Source organism: Salminus brasiliensis, chromosome 18 (genome assembly GCF_030463535.1).
Source record: "Salminus brasiliensis chromosome 18, fSalBra1.hap2, whole genome shotgun sequence".
NCBI classification, from domain to species: domain Eukaryota; kingdom Metazoa; phylum Chordata; class Actinopteri; order Characiformes; family Bryconidae; genus Salminus; species Salminus brasiliensis.
The window spans coordinates 18,065,754-18,090,157 of record NC_132895.1 but is presented as its reverse complement, the minus strand read 5'-3'; the positions used below and the strand labels follow the sequence as shown (position 1 = coordinate 18,090,157).

Here is a 24,404-nt window from a genome sequence, read left to right as displayed (position 1 = left end):
CAAAACTGTTACGTAACAGTTTGGTGGTTTTGGAACTGGCCTGTTTTACAGCTCTGTTTAGGTTATGCCAGATTTTTTTTGAAGAACTATCAGAACAGTGTTTGAGGTCCCAACACTATCGCATATAGAAACAGTTACATAGGTTCATTGTTTAAGTACAAAAATACAACCTATTTGGTTGCTTTCTTTTGCTCATTGACTAGTAATGCAACACACACAAACATGATAAAGAATTGATAAAACAGCGCTGGGAGATTGTGTTGAAAGAAATCTTGCTGTTTATAATACTTTTTGGAGATTAAAAAGAATGAATGGAGATAACTGATAGAATTGATGGATAGGTTCGATTAAGATTAAGGTGAAGGGTAAGGTGATGTTCAGGTTAGGTGTAGGTGTAGATAATGAGCATAATAGGTAAATACAGTTTTCCATTCTAGGGCACCTTTAAGGCGCTTATTTTTAACCTTTATCTACAGCAACTACAGATTTGTGATATCTCAAAACATCAATTATTTATCTAATACTGTCCATTGCTGATGGTTTGATTTGTGTTTACTGAAAGCTGTCCTGTGAAAGGTCACTGGTTTCCTTCACTTTCTTTTCTGAGTTCTTGAACAAGCTCCAAATCCTGACATTGCCGCAATATATTGGAAAAACGGCACCTAAAAAAAATCCTTCCATTTTTTTTACTCAAAGAGAGACCACGGAACAGGTAAAAAAAAAATAAGCCTGTGTTTCTCTCAGACTGATCAATCTAGCAGCTTTTGATCTGGCAGCACAGCCAGGGGCCAGGCTGAGAAAAATGAGCCGGTCCCTTCAGCGGTCTAAAGTGGCTCCAGCCTGCATTCGTTTCCCTTTCCCTTTGTCTTCTGCAATAGCACAAGACAGACATGGTGTTTTCTGCTCTAAAGCCTGGCAGCACTGCCGGCATGCTGGGAAGTCACTCTCGCACTGTGCGTTTGATGTGATTTTTCATGGAAGTGATTTGGAAAAGCACTTTCATCTTTTGTCTTTTCCATTGATATAATGTAGCTACATTCTGCGTCCACCCTATGGTGATTAACAAAACTGATCACCAGTTGAGTCGAAACCTGGTTCCTTCTGCAATAATTAACACCACCTCTCCATTTTCAAGAACTGAGGCTGGAGATTGATGCCTATATCTCTCTGGCCATCACCCACTGTGTCTTTGCCTCAGCTGAATGCAGACCACAGGACCCTGCCATTGACTTTTAAAAAGCTTGATCAATGCCTAAGGGTAAGTAAAAGAGAACAGACCTGCTTCAAGGTCGGTTTCCTCCAGGCAGTTTCTCTATAATGTTGTCTGGTGTAATGCAAGTGTTCCCATTCCATCCGTTTTACGTCAAACATACATACAATTTTTTTTTTTGGAAATCCCTTCTTCTGGGCTTATTTCATTGTTTCATATGAAATACTGAATTCATTCTGAGTTATACAGAAGAAGACAAATGTGAATTCTATCAGTTCACTCTAGCCTTTAGCACTTGACATAAGCTTAATGAACCACATATCGAGATCCAGCTCATGAATTTCAAATGGTAATACTTTGGATGGCATTTTGGTCGACTGAAAATCAATGTGTACTGATGTTCTGCTTATGTTCTCCTCGTTTGGACTGCATATAATAACAAAAAATACTTTTATGTAATGCTTACAGTTCAATTTCTAGCACCCTATCTGAGAAGATATAAATATTTAGATATGTTCTGACAGAAGAACATCATTCAAATGCAGTCAAGCTCATGGGCCCTTACCATCATTAGCTATTAAACTGCATGAATTTCGTATTTTAAGCCACTGCCTTAAAAAGTAGAGACTTGTGATATATCTAAATACATCATTTATCATCTTAATGAAGGCACACACCCTTGTATGAGCTTTATAAGCCAGTCATTACTAATTATGCAATTATGAACCCCAGTTTATCTCACGTAGGTCCGTAATCACTCAATATAAGTAATGAAGATTGACAAGTCAGTTAGCGGCTCTTGAATCAAGCCACATTCAGTTATTGCTGTAGACAGGGAGCGTGATCAATCCAAATTTGCTAAATAAACGTGGCACGCTCAAGTGTTTCAATGCCTTTTCTTACAAAAACTCTTGGGGAAACACAATTGCGCTTTTGGGCCGTGTTACAAGACCTAATTCACAATTACGCAAGGCTGTGATGTCTGAAACTGAAACATACACAAATACACACAAAAGGAGACCAAGGCACAGTTTTCAATTCTTAATTATATTTTTTTTTCATTCCCATTTGAGAAAAAAAAAAGAGTGAAAAAAGTGAAAGAGCAAAAAAAAAAAGAAAGAAAAAAACCCACACACTAGCAAATACACTTCACTACAGTTTGAACACTTTTTTGTCATGTGTATTATTAGATTAGATATCGGAAAGCCAAACAACTAGAATGACGACAGAGACGTTGCTCTGGTCATTCTCTGGGCAGCGTGAGACTGCCCCACAGCAGGACCAAACCAGCATGAGAGGGAGATCATAAGAGCGTTACCTGCAGCTGCAGTGGCCATCAGTGGAGCAGGTCCTGGGGCTGGGCCAGTGGACAGGACAGGGGTGGGACGCACATGAAGGACACACAAACAGCAGAGAATGAGAGGACACCGAACCAACGGGACAGGGAGGGCAGGGGGGGAAAGGGGGAAGACAAGGCGAAAAGCAAAACAGGTGACTTCTTTTCTCTTCTGGGAGGGAATGGGAGCGAAAAAAGGGGGACGGAGCAGGAAAAAGTAAAGGGAAGGGAAGGGAAGGGGGGGGGCCCATACCTTGGCTCTTTAACTTCAGGTGCGCCAGACCTTGAGGGAAAGAACAGAAAAAAGGAAGAAAAAGGAAAAAAGAGGGTCATAAAAAAGGCACGGGAGTAAAAAACAAAAGGCATTGTCACAACGTTTGACTGCAGTTTGTGACAGACATCCTGAGGCAAACATGGATGCCGAATCAAAAAACAGAACTGAGGAGGGAGGTAAAGAAAACAAACACACACTTCATCAGGGGTAGAGGAGTAGAAGAGAGGTGTGGGGAGAGGTGGGGGGGTGGGGGGAGAAGGAAAAAAGCATTTTAAACGGCCCAAGCACCCAAGGGCACTTGCACGCGTAAATGCTTTTTTTCCTAATGGAGCACATATTTAGTGTTTGGCAGACAGCATTCCTTCGTTCATACGTTTTTATGCTATAGCAGTGGCAACCATAAATATTGCATCTGAAAGCCACAGTCTCATAAAAGAAAAAAGCAAAGAGAGATCCAAAAAAGAAAAAAAAGAAAAAGAAAAGGCAGAAGGGGGGGGGGGCGTCTCATAAAAAGCAGAGATAACCCCCCCCCCACCCCACCCATTCTACGTCATGCCTGGTGCAGGACACGCTGGATAACCTGCCCAGACGAACAGGAGCTTCTCTTCAACACACAAAAGCTTGGCAGTGGATTCAGTGCTGCAATAATGTCAGCTCCTTGGCAACGACATAACCATCAATTACCCAGAAAAAAATAATAAATAATAGAGCGCAAGCCATTATCCAGCAGTTTGCATTCTGTAATCATCGTGCTGTTGTTGTTTCCTGGGATTAATATGACATTGAGCAGGACAAAAATACTCCATACAAAACCAACAACCACAGGAGTTGTAAAACTAATCCATACATGGGTGAACAATATTGAGGTCAGTGTTAAAGGAGGATCTGAATTCCCACGAGCACAGAGAGTGATCCAACCCCCCATGGACATGCTTCGCGGCTAATAGCCATAGTCCAGCTTGTTATTAATAATAACAACAACAATAACAGTGAGCTAAGTGGAGGATTAACGGAATAGAATGGCAAGACAGCAAGGCAACAGTGGCAGTCTGAACAGAACAGCAGTTCTAAAGTCAACCTGAAATCAATACTGACCTTTTTACCTTTTTAGCTCATGTCCATGTTTCATCTTATACATCGTCTAATAGACAACATTCATGTTTAACTATAATTTCCATTAAAATGTAAACACTGCAGCCTGCCTCTAAAACATTTTCTGTCATCATGCAACAGCATGCAAAAAAAAACCCCCAAAAACAACTAATATTAACCAACAATACATCACATTTCACCTTCACATCCCATCATCCCCACCAATCAACACAGAAAGCGCAGAAAGCCTTCCTGACACTGTGTTTCGTTCAAACTAGGAGACCTTATTAAACTCTGAACCTTCTGGTCTAAACTCATAAGCCCCTTGACAGTCTGACAGATAGAACTCGCAATTCTAGCTGACGAATTGTAACTCTGGAGATACATAACTTTATAAACAAGGGAATTTTGGAATTAAAGCAATACTAATCTGGTATGTATTTCATCAATTTACATGTATTCCATGCATCATATAAGTGCTAACTGAGTTGGCTACTGCTGCGTTGGAGGTCTTTCCTACAGACTGGTCAATGCAAGGGAAGGACAGAGGTCACTGATACATAAGGCACAGTTTGAAAGGGTCCCTCTCTGAATGCTCTTATAGCAGCATAATGATGCAGCCAAGGCTAAAGCTTAGCGCTTCTCTACCTTCCACAGAACATGATTACTCTCAGTAATCACACACCACCCAGATCCCGTCTCATTAACCGAACTGTGTGGTGAGTCATAACGCACTGGAGACAACATTAAATTGAAAAGAGAGTCGTCTCCAGATTCCATGGCATCTTCCTTACAGCCGCCAGGCAGAAAAAAAAAAAGGCCAAATTTTTAGTCACTGGCATGGATGTGAGACCTGGAAGAGTGTGTGATTATGGTGCATCAATGTTCTCTTTCTTTCTGCACAGTGCTGGATGAGATAATTCCACTAAAAACAAAACAACCGAGGTCCCATCGGCAGCAATGCCACTTCCATTCCACTGCAAATAAAGGCCGCTATTAGAGAGATAACCCAGCTGAAGAACTGATAATAGTGAAAGGTTGTAGTGTACCCAATTCCATTAAAATAACAAATGAAGGCCTGTTGGAAGACGGAGAGCTGAAGGGCCTTTTAGAGATTAGCCCACAGTTTTCACACAGTGGAAAGTAAAGGGACATATAACTACTTGCAGCTGTATTCGCACATGCTCAGTAAGCCTCCAGTGAACATCCTGTCAATAGATTCAGCACTGTAGGAGCAAGAACTCACAATATCCAACAGGATTACCAATCCTAATATGACAGAATATGTCACACAGACATACAGACATAGCTTTAGTAAGCTGACCATCTAGGTGGGCATGTGTAAAAATCTAAGGCGAGTGTTAGTTCTTGGGTTTTAACGCTGTAACTAGTGAAGGGACTTTTGTTTTTACATCATTTATGAGATTCTCTCACTTTCAGAAATGTTAAAAGGGGTTCTTTACTTATGCATAACACTATATTCAGAGGTGTTTCTTATTTATTTGTTTGAAGAACCTTTCTGAAGCTATACTCTACCTACTTGCGTGTTTCCTTTTCATACAGAGCCCAATTCTGATCCTCCAAAGCTCGTATTCGCCCAGCTTCACATCACATCCCTTTTGGTTAGCAGTTCATAGCGGAGGAGCTCCATAAATCCCAAACAGCGAACAATGAAAATGACTCGCATCCAGCAAAGTAATGGAGTAAAGCAATAAAGACAGCGCATCAGGAGACAGCTACCGAACATACGATCGCTGGAGGATTAAAAAGCAACACTCCTTGTTAACAAATATTTAAACAATGGCCAGCATAGCGGAAAAGGTTGTGGAGCTGCTCTACTGTGAAATGGAGGCATTTACTCTGCTATGTTTACAACCATATTTCTTGCTCAACAGCCTTAACTAAAAGGAACAAGCACACAGCCAGAAATAATCATTAAATATTAATTGAACCCAGTCTCATACTTCAGCTCTGTTTTAATACCACGCTGCGTTCCATTAAAGAATTCAACATTAGCCACCTTTCATTCAAGACCACTGACCAACCACTTTTGGTCTTAGATATTGATCTGCCAAGCAGCATGAATTTATTAAAGGCTGCCTATAATCGAAAAACACGCTGAGGTTTCTTCTCTTTTTTTCAAATGAAAGTATTAGCAATAGAATGTAAACACTGTTAGTGTTTCACACCATTCAGGCCCCAGTCCATACTATTCACATATGTAAAAACACAGAGCTGCAAAAACAGCCTGTATTCAAGTCATGGTTTTTGTGATGTTGTAGAAAACAATCAATGTACACACAGCCTTGTTATAATCATTTCTCCATTCATTTTGAAGTTATAAGGAGTGTTTCAGCGCTAATTGCTTTTTTGAAAGAGGCACAGCCATTGGGCAGACAATCCGAACAGAGATCAGCCACACATATCAGTCTTTGTAGCTTATTAAATTGTAGAGAATTGAGAGAGGTTGAAAAATGGTCACGTAAAAGTGAAGTACTGTTGCGTTTGGTACACACACTCACACAGGTATTCCACAGTGGAGCTCAGGGAAATATGAAAATGAATGCTGGATATGAGCCCTTTAAGCTAACTTAACCTAGAAACAATAACAGGGCAAGGGATGGCTTATCCAGAAAAGCCTCAACTCAGTGTCAGCTCTGAGTTAGTATTAAAAGAGCTGGACTGACAGAGCAGCGGCTGAGGAACGAGAGGAGGAGATATTAGCCTGGAGGTGTTTGAGGTTATTTTTTAAAAGAGGCATATGCAGCATGTAAACATTTATTTTGTGCAAATGCAAATGCGAGGTGTCGTTCGCCGAGCGGAGGCTGACGTGCAGTGGGCCTGCTGTGGACGTCTGCATTGAAATGCTGCGGCCCAACAGCGTTGGCATAGCAACAGGCTCCTGTGTCTCCCCTAGTATGACGTTGCCCAAAGCACCCCCTCTCCCCCTCCTTCTCTTCCTCCTCCTCCTCCCCCTCCTTGCGCTACTCCCTCCTCTCCATCTCTCACACACTCCAGTTTTCTCTTTTTCTATTGTTCCAAATACGATGTCCATTCATCTCACCGCCCGGCACAAAGGAAACAAAATTAGGGCCGCCAAAGATTTTGGATGAAAAATAAACCCCATTTTAGAATTTTAATCTGTTCGCATAAAGCAAACCAATAAAGCAGTGATAAACACTTGCCTTATAAAACATCTCCGGGAAGGGCGTGATATTGTTTACCCACACCCTCCTTCGACCAGTTATTGAATTGCGCACCAGAATGAGGCAAAATTGAACGACATAAAACATTAAATGCAGGGAATAAAAATAGCTTATCCAGGAAAACATGTTTTTATTACCAAGGATGTTGACTTCATAAATTGAATATGCTCAAAATGAGTGCATTCCTTCAATAAACATGTTTTATTTACATGTGACTTTCACTGAACTGTCAGCGTAGTAAAAGAGAAAGCAACCTTTTTTACTAGGCTAGCTTGCAGTACAAGGGTAAATGTATTAAAAATCTCATTAGCATTTTTGAATTCATTATGTTCATTATGAATTAATAAACAACAGCAGAAAGCACCAGAAACCAAAAAATATATATCTGCAAAAAAAAAAAATTAAATATATGTGTCTGATCAACAACAGCGCAGATCTTTCTTAATGCACGCATGATGAGTACTTTAAGAACATGCTGTGCAATTAACCAAATCCAAGATAACTAACCCACTGACTACATATACAGTATCACCCATGCTGTGCTCATGGCACACACTGCAGAGCCAAAAGCTCTGGTCCGTCTACCGCATATCATCACGCCGATCTGCTCTGATTAGCTCCTGCGCGGGGTTGGATATGAAACGTGTGAATATGCTGAGAAGGGATTTGCATGGCCCGTTTTAAAGCCCCTCTCTGAAACTCTTGAAGGAGAACCTCCAGCAGGGGGATTATGCCAAGGTCACGGAGGCTCAGAGAGGATTGGCCGTCGCAGTGCCAGCTGTACCCTCTCTTTCTGACTTTGCCCAGTGCTGAGACTGGCACATGCTGCTCTGGCGGAGAGCTGAGTGGGCTCAGACCTGCCTCGCACCGCCCCTCACCAAAACTAGAGCTGTGGAAATCTCTGCCGCTCACAGACGGACCCAGTCTGGGTGCTCTTCCTGCCTGTGATGGGTTCTGCTGCCAGCTTAACTCTACAGTCTGCAGCTGTTATTGTTGTTTTGTTAATAATGACAATGGTCTTGTTTACTTACACAGGCGAGCCAAAACATTATGACCACCGAGTGAATGACGTTGATTCTTTCATTACATCAGCGCATGACTGGGATATAGTTTTAGACTGTAGGTAAACAGTTTTCGTAGTCTACATGTTGGATGTGGGAGAAATGGTCAGGCATGAAAACCTGAGAGACTTGACTCCAAATTGGCCAAATAGTTACAGCTGGCTCATCAATGCATGAGGACACTGAAGGCTATACTCTTGAGCATAACTTGAGCAGATATGTGTGTCCATCTGTGGATATGTCAGCACAACAATGCACTGTGGGAAGAAAACAAGCCAGTGAATGGAATGTTCTGCAAGTAATGTGTGGACGTTAATTTGGACATTCATGTGGACGTTCATTTGACCCCTGCTACCTATCTAAACATCACTCTGGATCAGGTACAACCCTTCATGTTAATGGTATTCCCTAAAGGCAGTGGAGGCAGTGGCTTTCAGCAGGATCATGCACCTACTGTACACATTGTTTGGGCATGGTTTGAGGAAGTGTTCAAGGTGTTGCCCTGACTTTCAAATTCCCCAGGCCTAATGCAGATCAATCATTTGTGGGATATGCAGGAACAATGCAATGTCTTGGTGCCAGATGCCGCAGGGCACCTACAGGGTCTTGTAGAGTCCAAGCCTCGGAGATCGGAGCTCTTTAGATAACAGGTGGAGGACCAACAAAATTAGGAGCTTGTGTTAATAATGTTTTGGCTCGTCTGTGTAGTCTTTATCCGAAACCTGCACTTTGTGGGCTACATGAATGCCTTAATGTGAATGTAATATGATGCCTACACTTCCAATATTTAGTTTATTTCAATGACAACAATACATAAACAGCATGTATTGCATACAGCAACACAATTAATAGCCTTTTTAAAAGTGCAATTTGTAAGTTTACAATTACTGACTGCCATCCATCTGCTGCTACACAATTTATTAGCTCATCTCTACCCCCATCCTCAGTGGAAATCCTTCTAAACTGGCCATAAGTGGAAAGAAACGATTAAAGGACCACTGCTGACCAGATATTGAACAGACACACCAACATGGGTGTGGCATGTTACTGTGTCTTTGTGTCTGGTTCTGGCGCAAGCATATCAGACACTCCCATACCAGCACAACATAGCTTATCAACAGGCTGGTCCTCCTAAAATGACGTAGTAGTACAGGCACAAAATAGATGCACCTAGTAACTTAAAATAATAAGTCTTGCATCCAAGAATGGTTAACAGCAGCCACAGCAGTGCTTTCCCTTCTAGGTGGGATCTGGAGGTACGATACAGGTGCTGGCAGCCTATAATAGAGAGCAAGAGCATGCATAAGAGCACAGAATGCTGAATTGGGCATCTCCGTTACTGAAAAGCTCATATGCAGTCTGCCTGTATAGCCATTAGCATTTTAAGCAACTCGGGCATGACATGGCAGGTCATTATTTGTAGATTTGGATGTTTGTGTCTCATTGTCATGAAGGATTCTCTAGGTGGCTTTTGCAGCATTGTTGTTTCGGCAAGCGTTACAGAAGCTCATTCTTATTCCCAGAGCCAGGACACAGACATGGCTCCAGCATCTTCTGATGCGCTCCACACACCTGCAAATCAATTTTGTCTATCTGTCTCGGCCGGTGATGCTTCTACGCCTTCATCCAGGCTTGGACTACACAACACGCTTTTCAAAAGCCCAGTTACAATCCTCCATCCTTCCACCATCCTTCCACACATCCATTTTGACTGTATATCAGGGGTGTTAATGATGCACATATTGTCAGTGTTGATGGATTCTAATGGATTCAGAGGTCAATCCTATTTCATTTTAGATAAGACATTTGTAGGGTACAAATGTCTTAATTCTACAATGTCGTAATTACATACATTGCAAGTCAGAGACCATATTTCATTAATTTAACTTCTAGTTGAGACAGCAATTAAGTACAAATTATTCATTTTTATTTACATACTTTTGAAGAGATCAGATAAGATCAGACAGTCCACTTGCATTAAGAAGAGGACAGGGGAAAGTCAGGAGTTTCCAATATTAGTATTAAAAGAATTATTACAAGATACAGTGAAAATGGAATTCCTAACAGCCCATTAGACCACCCAGAAAGGTCCCATTAGAGAAACCTTCATCTTTAAATCAAACTCTGTCGACATTGGTGCTTCAGATCTGAAAAAAGGTGTTTCTGTCCATCCTTCTACTATGAGAAGACTACTCAGGACTGTAGATCTGAATAGATGTGGAGCCAAACAAAAAGCTCTCGCTGAGAAAACCAAACAGATAAAAAAATACATGAAAAACAAAGAAATAAGCTGCTGCTTATTACTCTGACTCCCATTACTGAACTTTGTAGGTATAGAAAATAATTTTCCTTATAGATACTCTCTAATAGTTGATACTACATGTAGTTTCTCAGGTTTCTGTGTAACTTTCTGTTTAATATGTTTTTTGAGAGACTGAAAAAGGAATAATTTGTACTTAAAAGTACAAATTTAACTAGAAATTGGGAATTCGTTAATATGTTAATTGTGAGTACTACTAATAATATAATATTATGCTCTGGACTGATATATTTTGTCATTTTTTTGCCTTTTCGCTGTTTAATACCTTAATAAAATTTGACTGATCGTCATGACCAGTTGCTTTAAAATGCTGCAGTAAAATCATTCTGGATGATTTGCATTGGGGTGCACAGCAAGACTCTAAATTGAAGCTTTTTGTTTTTTGTTGGGTACTTTTAAAATAGCTACCTAATTTGGTTTTGAATGCGCTGTGGTTTAATTTTTCTCTAGCGTGTGTAAACTAGCCTGCTCCTACCTCAATTTTAAATGCAATACTCCCACCAGTAAAACAGAATGCTACTATAATACTTACCAGCCAGGATTCAAGAGTAAAAGTAAAAGTTTCTATATTGTTTTGGTTGCACAGCCACAAATGACAGACAGCAGTGTAACAGCCAGGGCCAAACATTAGGACTAAGGGCCTATGGCTGACGGTGTATTAATTGAGTATTTTGGCAGAATCTTTTCACAGGGCCCAAAATCACCTGCCACAGCCCCTGGTAACAGCCACACATTTTAGACGGCTTCCTCAAACGCAGTCAAAACCTTAGAACGGCAGATGTTAAATGTTCTCAGGTTCCGCAGTAAGATAGTAGCACACTGCAGAGATCTTAATTGCTTTGGTAACTTCTGAAGACATGTCTTCATGCTGTTGGCTGTGAATATTGTTTAATGTCTGTTTATAGGGCCTCTAACACAGCAGAGCAACTGTAAAAACATGGATCGGGCTTAAATTAGCCCATAACTGATCCAATAAAACATGCCTGGATTGGCCCCAATCCCAATTTACTAGATTGGATTGTGACCTACAAATTTTAAGCATAAATTATGGGGTCTCTGTGTGTGTGTTTTTTTTTTTTTTACACAAAAGTGCAAAATACTGATCTTATCAAACTGTGCAACTGGGCTATAAATGAAACAAACAACCTAACTAACCTTCGATCTTCATTAGCATTAGCCTCCTCCTCACACTTTCGTTAATTGAATACACTCAGATGACTAGTTTTGATCATTTTCAGTGGTTGCCACATAACGAAGAAATGAGAGATCAAGAGAAGACATTTTTGCTGCATCAAATTCCTTCCACTCTTACTGTAAAATAGTGAAAGAGTTGGTGTGTGGAGAGAAGCTAAGCTATACTCCTTCTCCAAATGTCACATTAGATTGCAGTGAGGCTGGGTTTGGAAGATCGGCCGCTACCGCAGCTTGCATTCAATGAGTGTCATCTTTGTTTTCATGCATTCTGTGGCAGAGAGGAAGCACTGACACTGCGTGAACACTTTAATCCAATAAAAGCTCAAACGCTTTCTCTTTGCGCCGCATCTTTGCCCCACACTAGCCGTTTGATGTTGCCATGGTCCGAGCATTCAGGCTCATCACAGGGGGAGCTGCGCAATGATTAAAGAGAAGGGCTGAAAGCAGACGTTCGCAACGAAGGCCGCAGACGTTTCTTGTGTGTGTGTGTGTGTGTGTGTGTGTGTGTCCTCTCTGATAACCCCCCTCTGCTCAGAGCGCTAGTCAGAGTTAACACACTGTGTGGCTACGATCACAGGCCTACAAAAGAAGGGCTGGGAGGAGCACTCCTGCTGCACAATGACACCAACAAAAGGGGGGTTGCCAGAGTGACAGCGTCAAGTTCAAATCTTACATGTTTGACATGAGCCTTTCAGCAGAACCAATGAAGAAGTAAAGGCTTCCTAGTAGTTGCAATCCTACGTAACTAGTTGAAATACTAAGCCAATAGAGCTTAAGGAAGCAGGTCAGAAAAGTCTTGATTTCTAAAGTTTCAAAGTTGCTTGGTGTCCAAAGATCGGTTCTTTAGTTCTGTAGTGGAAGAAGCTAATGTAGCTAACAAGTAAACTAGGGATGCATGGATATGTGAATTGTGGGCCGACTGCGACAAGTAATAAAAGTCTGTCACCACCAAAATCTATAATTGCATTATATTAAGTTCATAGCTAATGACCCATTTCTTTAGACAGACTTATCATCTTTAGTGTGCAAGGCTAATTTCAGACAAGAAAAGTGAGTTGCTGTTTTTTTAAGAGAATGTTCTGGTCTAAAATTTGAAAGAATTCAGAAGTCTGTGTAGAAAGCTGCAATATTAGGCAGGTGATTAGGTAGGTGTACTTTTTTTTTTACCACGTAGGCATATGTCAACTAAATTAATAGACAGCTTTTAATGAAGGTCTCTCAATATCAATTAGAGTTAGCTCACTATTAGCTTACTTTTAGATTAGGCAAACAGAAGTTTGCTCATGAGCTACAGTTATTCTGTGATATCAACAGATTTCATGAGTGGAACGTCCAGCAGAAAGGTCTTGAATAGAAGTGAAATTTACAGCCACATTCTAAAAAATCTGAATCTGCCTGCTTTTAAAAAAATATTTAATGAGAAGTGAAGCTTATCATGATCACGGCCAGATTTGATCAAGGCAGGGGCACACAAGTATGTCTTACTATTATGATATCCACCAAATGTCAAACATGTCAAAAAAGGATGTGCCTTATACATGTGATATGCTATAAATTTGCTATATAATATAGGGATGTTCCAATCCAGTTATTTTGTCCCCTGATCAAATCAGAGTCTCTTAATGCTGAGTATCAGTCGATACCCATATTTGTATTTGTAGTCGGTCAGTCAGTCTCAAAGTTTAGAGAAGATGTGCTGCTTTTACAGTGTTTATTAACTTATAATCCAGACTCACCTCCTTTAAAACACTGCAGTCAAATCACTTTGTGTGTGTGCAGTGGTACAGACTTTGCAATGATATCTGTTGTTGTTTGTCGACTACTGGGGTAAAATAACTGTTTTATAGTGGGTGATTGCAATTTGATTGGGTTTCTAAAGCATGTGTATTAGCATTAGCATAAGCCTCCTTCCGATTCTGAATGCGCTGTTTGGTGATGGTTTAAACACAAGGAAAGGTGTATGGTTCTTCAGCAGGTAAAACAAAACATTTCAGCAATAGTTTTATACAGTTATATATTATGCTGTGTTTTTATGTTCCACTGTAAAATAGCTCCACACTTCAGACTCTAAACTCTTTTATTTATTTTTCAAGAATGTCCTTACCACTAATAATGTCCATTGTTATATTGCTGGATACCAGATGGCGTTCTGAACAACGTAGTTAAAACAAAGAATTGGAACTGGATTGGGATTAAAATAGCCAATACCTGATCCATTAAAATATCACTGGATAGGATTGGGACAGTCCTAATTAAATATATTAAACAAAAGCTAAAAATAAGTAGATCTGTACTAAATTTGTCCAACAACCTAGCTTTAAACAAGCACATACATGAATGCAAATACAGTTTACTTACTAGTAGCGTTTTCTCAATACAACTTAAACTAAAGATAATAAGTGCTTACCAGCCAATTCATGCTTTCCATTAACTCCCTCAGAAAAATATAGTGCATCCAACAATAAATGAAGGCCCACTGACCTTTAATATAGTGGTAGGAAGGTAGCACATAGAAAGCTTAATTTCCACATGCTGACGCGGTTTGCTGTGACTAATGTGGAAGTGCATGCGCTGTAACCCCAATGGTGGCAGATTAAACAGGCATAAGGGTTATTCTCAGCACATTGTGAGAATACATCACTAGCAAGATGCCCGGTTCAATAAGGTTAATGGCATTTCCATGACAGTGATGTACACAGAAAGTAATGGGGTAAAATAGTCTCAAGGACTCATATCCTCATACCCTTGTTTTTTCACCAAGGTCCACTCGGGTTTGCTGGTTTTATACACCAAAACCAATCATTATTAGCTTTTACGTGACCCCTCTGTATGCCTTAGAATTAAACAGATTGGCATCTGCTCTGATTGAATGTCCTATATTGTGCAGGCTGAAACACTCCTTGTAATTTCTGCACGAATAGGCCAGTTAAATTGTTGCAGGCAATGGACGTATGTAAACAAGAGACATCACAAATACATTCATTCAGCTTGATTCTCATTTGTGGAGCATATGAACTGGGGACTGAATATTTCGTATTTGAAACTTGAAGTGTTTGCATAGGCTACATCATCAAATCCTTTCATTTGAAAAATGTTTTTCATTATATGGGCTCTTGAGTGGGACTGGATGGAGCTCAATATAGCAACTAATCCATAAGAATACACTTTGATTGACTGATACCAATCTTTCAGGCTGTATTAAAACATTCCCTAACTGCCACCATGATTGATAAACAATATATTGCCCAGCCTTGAAACACAGCACTGCATGGAAGGCATCACTTTTACTTGGGCTCTGCTCCAGCATAACCACGGTTGTGCCTGTGAGCTGTTGAGTGGCGAGCCATCGCCTGGTGGGATTCATCTCATCCACCGCTTCCATCCTATCTGCAAGGCCCAACTTATCTTCTCTACGAGCTGTGAATGGCGGAGCAGCTTTGCATGGCCACCGCCAGCCGCCTTAATCCTGGTCTCAGATACACTTACTCAGTCTCATTCTCTCTCTCTCACTCTCTCTCTTTCTCACACAAACACACACACAGAGCTGCAGGGCTTGAGCCAGAGGCCTGCAGCCCAACAAACTGGTGCCCAAGCACTCTCCTGCACTCTGAGACTAAGCCCCTCTTCAGTGTATCACCACACGAGCAGCAGGTTTGTTTACACACAGCTGGTGCTGAACATACATATGGGAGTCTATCACTCACACACCTCAAGCACCTCCCCATATGGCTTTTGTCTCATTCACTTTTAGCCATTTTCAGTTCAGCTACGCTCATCTGGCAGAACTGCAGTCCAAACTGACAATGCCTTTAAAGTAAACAGAGCGTTCAGACTACAGAAAGCAGTGCATCAGGTCAGCCCCACTAGCTTAGCTCTAAAGAGAAAGAAAACGTTGGTCTTACCTTCAGACACTTGCTGGACAGCTGTCGCGTGACCAAGAGAAAGGTGGAAGAGAGAAAACACAAATCAGTCAACAAGAACATATTGATTTTCACAATGTATTATCTACAGCTCTTAACGGTTCAAACTGAGCAAAATAAAAGATGGTTTAGCACATGTTATCCCTCCATCACGCTTATGTGTGTCAAAACTTTTAACTTTCAACATTTTCTCATGTTTGTGTGGGTTTGGGTACTAAAACTATGTACTTTCTCTCTTTATCCCTAAGAATTTAACCTACAGTTTTTGTTACTGTGCCTTTAATATGTACATGACTCCTTTTCTGACTCGCTACTCTATGTTGTGCCTTGCATTTGTCTTATTTGCCTGAACTAAACCCTATAGAATTATTTTCTTTCCATTTTAAAAGCAATGCACTTTTTGTTACGGCTCTATAAGTAGGCTGGTACGGGTCACTTCATCTTAAAAATAGCAACAGACTGCAGAGTATTGTCAAAGTGTGTAGCAAAATTGCAGGTATGACCCTTGAATGATTTGATCTGTCTGCAAGGTCAGGGCTTCGAGGAAGGCTCAGTCAGTCTTGGCTGATCCTACCCAACCCCTTTCCTTTTGTTTAAGGGGTTTATGTTGCTTCCTTCTGGCAGCAGATTTAATTTGCCAATATGCAGGACAAATTGATTTAAGAAGTCATTTGTCCCGACTGCTACTGGCATTCTAAACCATTTAGGACGATTTAATGTTGACGTTATGGTATTGGGTTTTGGTTATTTGACTGCTGACCAAACAGCCTTTAGGAGATAATAAAGATAAACAGAAACTTCAGCATTATGTACTTTTTTGGAACTTCCAATAATTTAATAACAACATGTAGAGAGCATGCGCCAACCAATGACGGCATGTATTAAGCACAGTATCGTTGTCACATACCTACAAAATGGCAACTTTACAGGAGAAGGGAAAAACACAGGCTTTTGCATGACAGCAACAATATACATATCATACAGTATATACAGTCAGTAACATGTAAACAGTCTCCTAGGTGAGGTTTTTCTTGCTCACACAGCTTGTGGAGGCTTGTAAAATGTGTGCTGCTTTTTTTGGTTTGCTGCTTCTTGGCTCATCCATAGGTCTTCCCCCAGTGTGGCCTGCAAAAAGGCTCACAATCAACAAGAGTACAAGCACACAAGCAGCTTGGCCTCATACTATGGCTAATTACACTGACATGCCAAAATGCATAGGATAGCAGTATGTAAACTGATTATGAGGTGGCATTACCTCAGTGAATGGCTTGGGGATGCCCATATAACTGTGAGGTGTTCTCCTGAGAGTGAGCCTAAACCTTGGCCAGTGTGTTCATGGCAAGGCCACTTGAATTATTGCAGGTCGAGCGAGGCATGATAGTGGGTGGCAGATAGATAGGACATTCCATTTTGGAGTTGTGTGGGCATTTAGCATTCACAGTGACACGTATGTCCCAGGAATATGTCATAGAAGGCATTACCGCCCACAGTGGACAGCACAGTGGCCATCCACGGGTGCCTAATGCTCATGACTGATGGTTACTAGAACTGTTCTTGCGAACAAACAAGCGAGTCACAGTTACTTGTAAGAAATCATATCCACATCCAATGCTGGAGGCCCCACATGTATATCCCGCAGGTGAGTGCAGCATTCTTAGGCTTCCATGGGATATGGAAACAGAAGACTGACTAGAGTGCCTCTGACCGTGACACCAAACACAGCACCTCGTCTCGGCTCATGAGGTTGCAAGATGGACACTAGAAGACTGGAAATATATGAAGTGGTTTGATGAGTCACAAAACCAATTGTTTTAGGCTGATGGTAGGATTTGTGTGTAGCACAGGCCCCCAGCCATGGACAATAGCTGGCAACAAGGCCCTGTGCAGGCTAGTGATGATTCTATACTGGTGTGTGGTGTATTTTCATGGCATGGGCTGGGTCCACTGGTCCGCCCAAACACGTAATTGACCGGTGCCCACAACGATCGTTTGCAGACCCTTCATGGACTTTGTGTACCCCCATAATGATGGGATATTCCAGCACTGTGCCATTGGATCCAATTCTGGGTCCAGAATTGGATCAAGGCGCATTCTGTGGGTGGCTGTCCAGATGGCATGGCTCAACATCCCTCCAGACGTCTTTCGCCCACTTGTGGAATCAATGACACGCCGAGTTGCATTTGTTCAGGCTAGAGAGAGTCTGACGTGATACTAGTTCCTGTCCCATGGTCTTTGGCATGTCACTGTACGAGGTTCAGTGTAGAAAAAAAGTATAGATAGATAGATAGGTATTTGGTTAAACAATCAAATCTGTAGGGCTATCCTCGTGTGTATGTCTGATCTATTGAATCAGGCATCACAGCCTTAACCGTGTGGACTGCACTGTCACAGAAGAAGAGACCAAAGCTCATGAAAACAGCAAAATTTAACCCAAGACAGAGTCTTGACCTCTCCAGAAGGAAACAGAGTTCCCATCATAGTTAGATTAGGCTAAAAGCATCTGGAAATGATTTGCCTTATCTTTACAAACCACCCAACCAGCAATCATTAAACATTGTCAGTAGACAGAATACCACTTAGTACCACTTAGGACAATATCCTCTTTTTCCAAGACAATTTTCCAATAAAACATAGATGATATCTTCAAGATGCCGAAACGTCATATGTTGCTTGTATGATTATATTGTATTGTCTAAATCGCATAAGCTATAATGCAGTTGAGGTAGAGTTGGAAATTTATTAATATTCAATCACTATCTTCAAAAATTTACTGATCCCGCATTAAACTCAGCTAAATTTGTATTTGTCATAAGACGAATTACTGTATGTAAACTGATGGATTATCTGAGTACTTAAAGAGGGATAGAAAGGCTATTTAAAAGGCATCAGTCTTTAACTTTAACTTAGGCCTTAGTCTAATCTTTGGATAATATTCAATGCAACTATAAAGGTTTTCCCTGATTTCCTCCAATACTGGCATGGTGACAATTTAATGCTGTAGACCAATATTTGGTTCTGTTTTAAGGCTTTTTAGCCTTTTATTCATTTTGTAACACCTTTTTCCTTTTCACAATGTCTTTCACTTTTTTAAACATTTTATGCATTTTCACATTATTACAAACGTTGTGCATGGTTTACACAAACAAGAGTGTGTACTATTTTCAAAGGTGTTCTACTACTAGAAAAAAGTACTCTATAAATTACTCTGTAAATATTCTATTTCTCTTACTTAAATATTATTATTTACATTATTAAAAGACCTAATGTCTCCTTGGTGTTCCCCATCAATTATAACACATTCTGAGACAACTGGACTCTTTTCTTTCTTATTAGAAATTGTGAATTATAAACTAAACGTGATAATTTTCCACGGCCCTTAACGCATGTACTTAAGATTAAAAAAAAAAAACACAGAAAATATATCTGTTCATTTGCATTCAGAAGAAAAAAATCAGCAACACTTACTTCAAGAGTAATATGATTTTCTAGGGCTTTGGGGGGGAAATGTAAAGGCAATGAAAAGTTAGTTCAGAGAGTGTGCAATTTTTCAACACAAAGACTAGTCTAAGTGTGTGGACTCGGCCACACTTGGGAGAACTGTTTTTTTGTAAAAATGCTCATAATTGCCTCATTGAAAAGACTCAGTGCAACTCAGGCAAAAATACGACAAGCAATAAAAATTCATGTGCCACTCGTTTACTGTTCGAGTCATAAATCAAGTCGTATACTGAAATGGTATTTTCATTATATTGAGTTTAGAGGCTCATTTATAGGAGACGATTAGGATTATAGGAGCTCGTAATGAAGGCTGTTTTTTGAAGGTTACAGACATAGGTGCAATGATTAAAGATGCAATGATTAAAGCAATAAATATGGCAGGCCAAGACAAAGTGCACTGCCGCACCAGAACCATCAGATTAGTTTCGGCATATCGAGAAGTACAGCTGGAAATGTCTTGTTTTGTTATGTATTGTGCTGTCATTAAAGAACCGTGTCTCTTCTGGCAGTAAAAGCTGATTTAGACACAATCACTAGGAAATGGCAGCAAGGTGGGCCACCGGGAATGCACCGCTGTCCGACGCCTACATTGCATCCAGTGAATGTTCCTGAAGAGCTGCAAACTGATTAAAAGGCTGACCCCTAGTCATTTTAAGACAGGCTCTGGCAGGAGCTGAGCCTATCCAGGCTTGAAAAGCTCTTCATTTTGAAATAACAGAAGCTGCATAAGAAGGCAACGAGTTTGAGAAAAGAGTGTGTGTGTATGCGTTTGTGAGAAGAATAGAGAAATGTGTGTATGTGTTGGGGGTGGTGATAATGGTATCATGGTGGTATGAGTCAGATCAGCGTTGCTTGTTTGTGGCCACGATGCCATTGTGATAATGAGAGGAAAGTGGCTGTGAGGAGGATCTTACAGCTCGGCTCTTAAGGCCGGAGGGCAGCTAGGACAACATTAAAACACTAATGAGCACATACAGGCACTCTCCCACTCTCAGCCACTCCCAGCACAGGTGGATGCACCTATGCTGCTGCCCTATGTCCAATTAAAGATCTACACAAATATTAAGACACATATGACACATCTCTGATACATCTAAAAAGAAATGTCCCTAATGGTTGCTTGCTGGGATTGGTGAAACCCTTGAATTGGTATAGAGCACTTTACTTTATGTGGAGCTTTTTAAGCTCTAAAACTAGAACTGCAAAATGGCAAATGGCAAATCTTTTGGTAAAAAACAATGGCAGGTTATGTATATTACTACTCAAATTATAAAGAGTAACATCTATTAAATTGTAGGTGTCCTAAAATATCAAATTGTATTTTCCTTTAGCGCCCTAAAGATGTGAAGCAGCTAAACGCAACGGCCACATACGCAAGTTGTTGCTGATATTTTTTTAGTCAGTTAACTGAACAAGTAGTGAATCACCATCCGACTGAATGTGCCAATTATGGGAATACTGGTTGCTTCGTGAACCAGACTTTGTGGCCGTGGCTTATTCTCTGGCAGTGGCTACAAAAGGGTAACTCAAACTCAGTGAGCCAGAAAGCTAACACCATGCAAGCGAGTAGGAATAAAGGTAAAGGTAAAGGTGCACGTATTTGTCACTGAATTTGTGTCCTCCGCATTTACCCATCTGTGGTAGTATGGACTAGGAGGGTGCAAAGCATGCTACAATATGCCATGCTATGTGGGTCCTGTAAGATGTCTCACAGTGGTGTAAACCAACCAATCAAAATAGAGATCTTTTTTTTTTTTTTTTTTTTTTTTCACAAGCCAATCCTGAAAGGAAAATCGGTGTGTTTCATTCAGAGGCAAAATAACAGGGTATTTTATGGTCACGTGAAACTGCATCTGAGCATTTTTCACCCAAACCAAAGTCACCCACTTAATATTTATACATCAAAGAACAACTTGCAATACCCACTAAATGCCTGTGGCACCTTTAAGTCTCATATAACAGAGTTCTGAACACATTAATATGTTTTATTCATTCCTTGTTGTAAATTAAGAGGCAGTTTCCCAGACAGGGATTAAGGCTTGTGCTGGACTACACAACATTATGAATGAAGACTTTCGGCACAGCAATTACTGAAATGTTACTGGGAAATAAGCAGTCATGAGTGACAAACAAGATTATTTTCACCTGAGCTGTAGTGGCAGGTAGCTTGCGGTAAGCAGTAAAACTGTCTTCTGCAACCGCACATCCCTTAGGTCGTTCCTGCAGCACTTAATAACGGCACCTTTTGTGAGCGTGATCATGTCCATGTAAAAGGCCACACATAAGAAGAGGGTGCTTTGGAAACACCCTTGGTGCAGTGCTTTATTTTCTTATGGAAATAAGTAAAAAAAAAAATCATTGATGAGGCTTGTTTGTCCCCCATTCATCCCCGCTTATTGATCTACTTGTCCTCACAGTGAGACCCAGCAGTGGACTGTTCACTGAACATTACTGAAAAAAATCTCCCTAAAGAACCTTTTTCTGGGCACCCTTATTTCTCAGAGAGTTAGCATGGTGATATCATCCACATCAAGAAGCCGGAGGCACATCAGTATGTATGGGCGTAAAATATGAGCTGGAAGTGCTGATCTAGGATCAAACCGCCTAATCAAGCCACACTGATCTAGAAGCCTCACTTCCTCTTCGAACTTCAATATCTGATATATCTGATATATCTGATATATTGTCTGTACAGGTATGATGTCATTCTAAGTGAAAATAGGCAACACAATTCTGATGCACAATTACAGCATATTGGCTGAATTGAACATTTTGGTAAATATAAAAAAACACAAAATGTTTTTATTATTATTTATTAAGCTCAAAGGTTTATTGGAAAATATTAGTTGGCCATTTAGCTAAGCTAACAGGCTCCAGTAATAGAACGAAACAGACTTACATCCCAAAAACAATAAACTTACTTCCAGGTGGATGAGACTACCAGCGCTGCATTGATACAATAGGATTTTGTACTAATCCTGAAAGGCATTTGACAGTTATTTACACAAGATATTATAAAAAATGAAAGGTTTCTGTAATCTTGTGTGTAAATAATTAAATACTGAGACGGTGTGTACATGTTCACATTTTGACAAATGTCGTTGTTAATATTGCTGAACCTGGTGCTTTTACTTTTCCTCACTGGGTTCACCTCTAGTGAGCTGGAAAACGGAAAAATACTTCCAATACATCAAGGTTTTATACTGTATTTTGCTTTGAATTCGCGAGCTTACATTTGTACAGTGGAGAACAGTATGGAATTGCTATATAACATTATATTGTTATATGTATATATATAATGTATATATTGTATAGAAATATCAAATATTTATGAAATATTTTCATATTCATCGCTTCAAAAAAGCTGCTCAGCTTCTGGCTGAATGTAAGCAATCTGCCTGTAAACCTGTATGCTTACTTACTTATGCTTACCATTCTGATTTATTGGCTATACAATTCCAAATATTCAACACAATTAGGCATAAAAGCCCCCTCCCCCCCTTTTCCAGGCTAGTGTATGTTAGCATTAACAAAAGCTACTTCCCAAATGGGATCTCAAGGTTTCCCTCTTAAGCATCGACAGCTAATGATATGCTTGGTTGTCACATAATCATTTAGACACTGTATGTTTTCTTTTTACTATAAATCTGGTTGAAAAGGTCATGCATGCATGGTGCGCTGTGCCCTGTGGCAGCCATTGTTGAGCTCTCCACCACTGCACAAAACCACACCTCCTTTACTGAGATCATTAATATACAAAATTAACACCTATTTGAGCAGTAAATTAAAGTGTTACTGGTTTTATACTCACAGAGCACAGGGAACTATACTAAATTAGAATAAAAGAGCAGAACATGTTTCCTTTAAAGCAATGTAATATTATCTGATCCTGTAATTCATATAAATATTCTGTCAATACCTAACCTTATTCATGCTATTGCTCTCCTGATCTCCAAAAAAAAGAAAAAAAAAGAAAAAGAAAACGTAATCTCTCAGGTAACGCTAAAGAATCCAACATATGGAAGCCACTTATTTGCGATATTAGCCCACAACGACTGTGTTTGCCGAGAAATGCTGAGAGCACAACAAAAGGCGAGGACAAAAGGCGAGAAAAAGCGCACTGCTTGAACGCTGCCCGATCGCCTGGAGCGAGACAGTAAATCTCTTAATCACACTGTGTTTGTGCGAGCTGCCTGCTTGGCTGGGGATGGCAGGCCGTGCTAAACTGTCAGGCACCCATAAATCACGAGGGCCGCTTTAACCTTTACAAGCACTCTCCGTGGCTTGCTCAAATTGGTCACAGCAACAGAGTTCCGAGAGAATTGTAATGAATTAAGTGGGACCACAACAGCTGACATGGTGACAGCGTCTGGAGCTCCTCAAGCACGCCGCAGCTAAACAGGCATGCTAGGCTAACGCTGCGCAGGTTATTAGCATGATCCCAGCCTGTCATTCAGATAAGCCAGAGTGTCTCGTCTGCTCTGGTTGCATCCCGAGTGCCGATCTACCTGTTTATTTGAAGCAAGCGCCCGTAAAAAAGAAAAAAAAAGTACAAGTGATGCTTGATTGATGACACGGTGCTCTGAGGCAGCCATAGCACTGCTCTGTATTTAGACTGTGAGACACTTTAGTATTGATCGGAGGCTTGAAGACGCAAATGATGAGCCCCGCTGATTTTTATGCTCACATGAATCAATTCTAATGACTTTCAGTGGATGAAAAGCTTGATTGAAAAATACAAGAGGGCTCCAACGATCCCCCCCCTTTTGTTGCCTGCCTGTCTCTATTCTGGTTTTGTCTTTAAGCATACGGATTTTGCAAATGCAAAGCCACAGGCAAAAAGAAGCAAATGCACTTGAGTGCACAGGGATGGGATTCAGGGGTATCTTCGCAGGATCTGAAAGCAAATCTGACAAGCTCCAACAAGTTCCTTTTATTAAACAAAGAGAGAAAATGCAAGTAATATATCTGACACACAGATCCCTTCTCCCTCCGAGAGGAAGACCCAGCATTCATTGTGACCTTGGAAGAGTGGGTGCAATAACAGGCTCCATGTTGACAGATCTAGTGAGCTTACTGATATAACACAGTGTTCTCTGCAAACAGAAAATGAAAAGCGGGGGATTCATAAGGGACGGGGAGCCGGAAAAAGAAGTTCGCATATGAATTTTTATCATTCTTTACTATTTTATGCACACACAAGCACAGTCGGGTCAATGTATCTCTTCATCTCGAAATATGCAGAAAAGAGAGAGACTGTTAAAGGCCTGTCATCAGGGAGACATAGCATTAT

The 24,404-nt window shown here is 40.6% G+C and overlaps 1 protein-coding gene across 16 annotated transcripts in view; it reads right to left on the bottom strand.

The window, feature by feature from the left end:
• Positions 1 to 24,404, bottom strand: part of nrxn2a (neurexin 2a) — a 394,188-nt gene that overhangs the window by 302,777 nt on the left and 67,007 nt on the right. For 8 of the 16 annotated variants that reach the window (XM_072662789.1, XM_072662798.1, XM_072662800.1 and 5 more), the window contains exons 3-5: positions 15,596 to 15,616; positions 2,800 to 2,829; positions 2,529 to 2,567 (exon numbers count right to left, since the gene is read on the bottom strand). In XM_072662789.1, coding sequence (XP_072518890.1) covers positions 2,529 to 2,567; positions 2,800 to 2,829; positions 15,596 to 15,616 — 90 coding nt within the window. The remainder of the gene's footprint in view (positions 1 to 2,528; positions 2,568 to 2,799; positions 2,830 to 15,595; positions 15,617 to 24,404) is intronic. The other 8 variants (XM_072662792.1, XM_072662793.1, XM_072662807.1 and 5 more) reach the window with 2 other exon arrangements.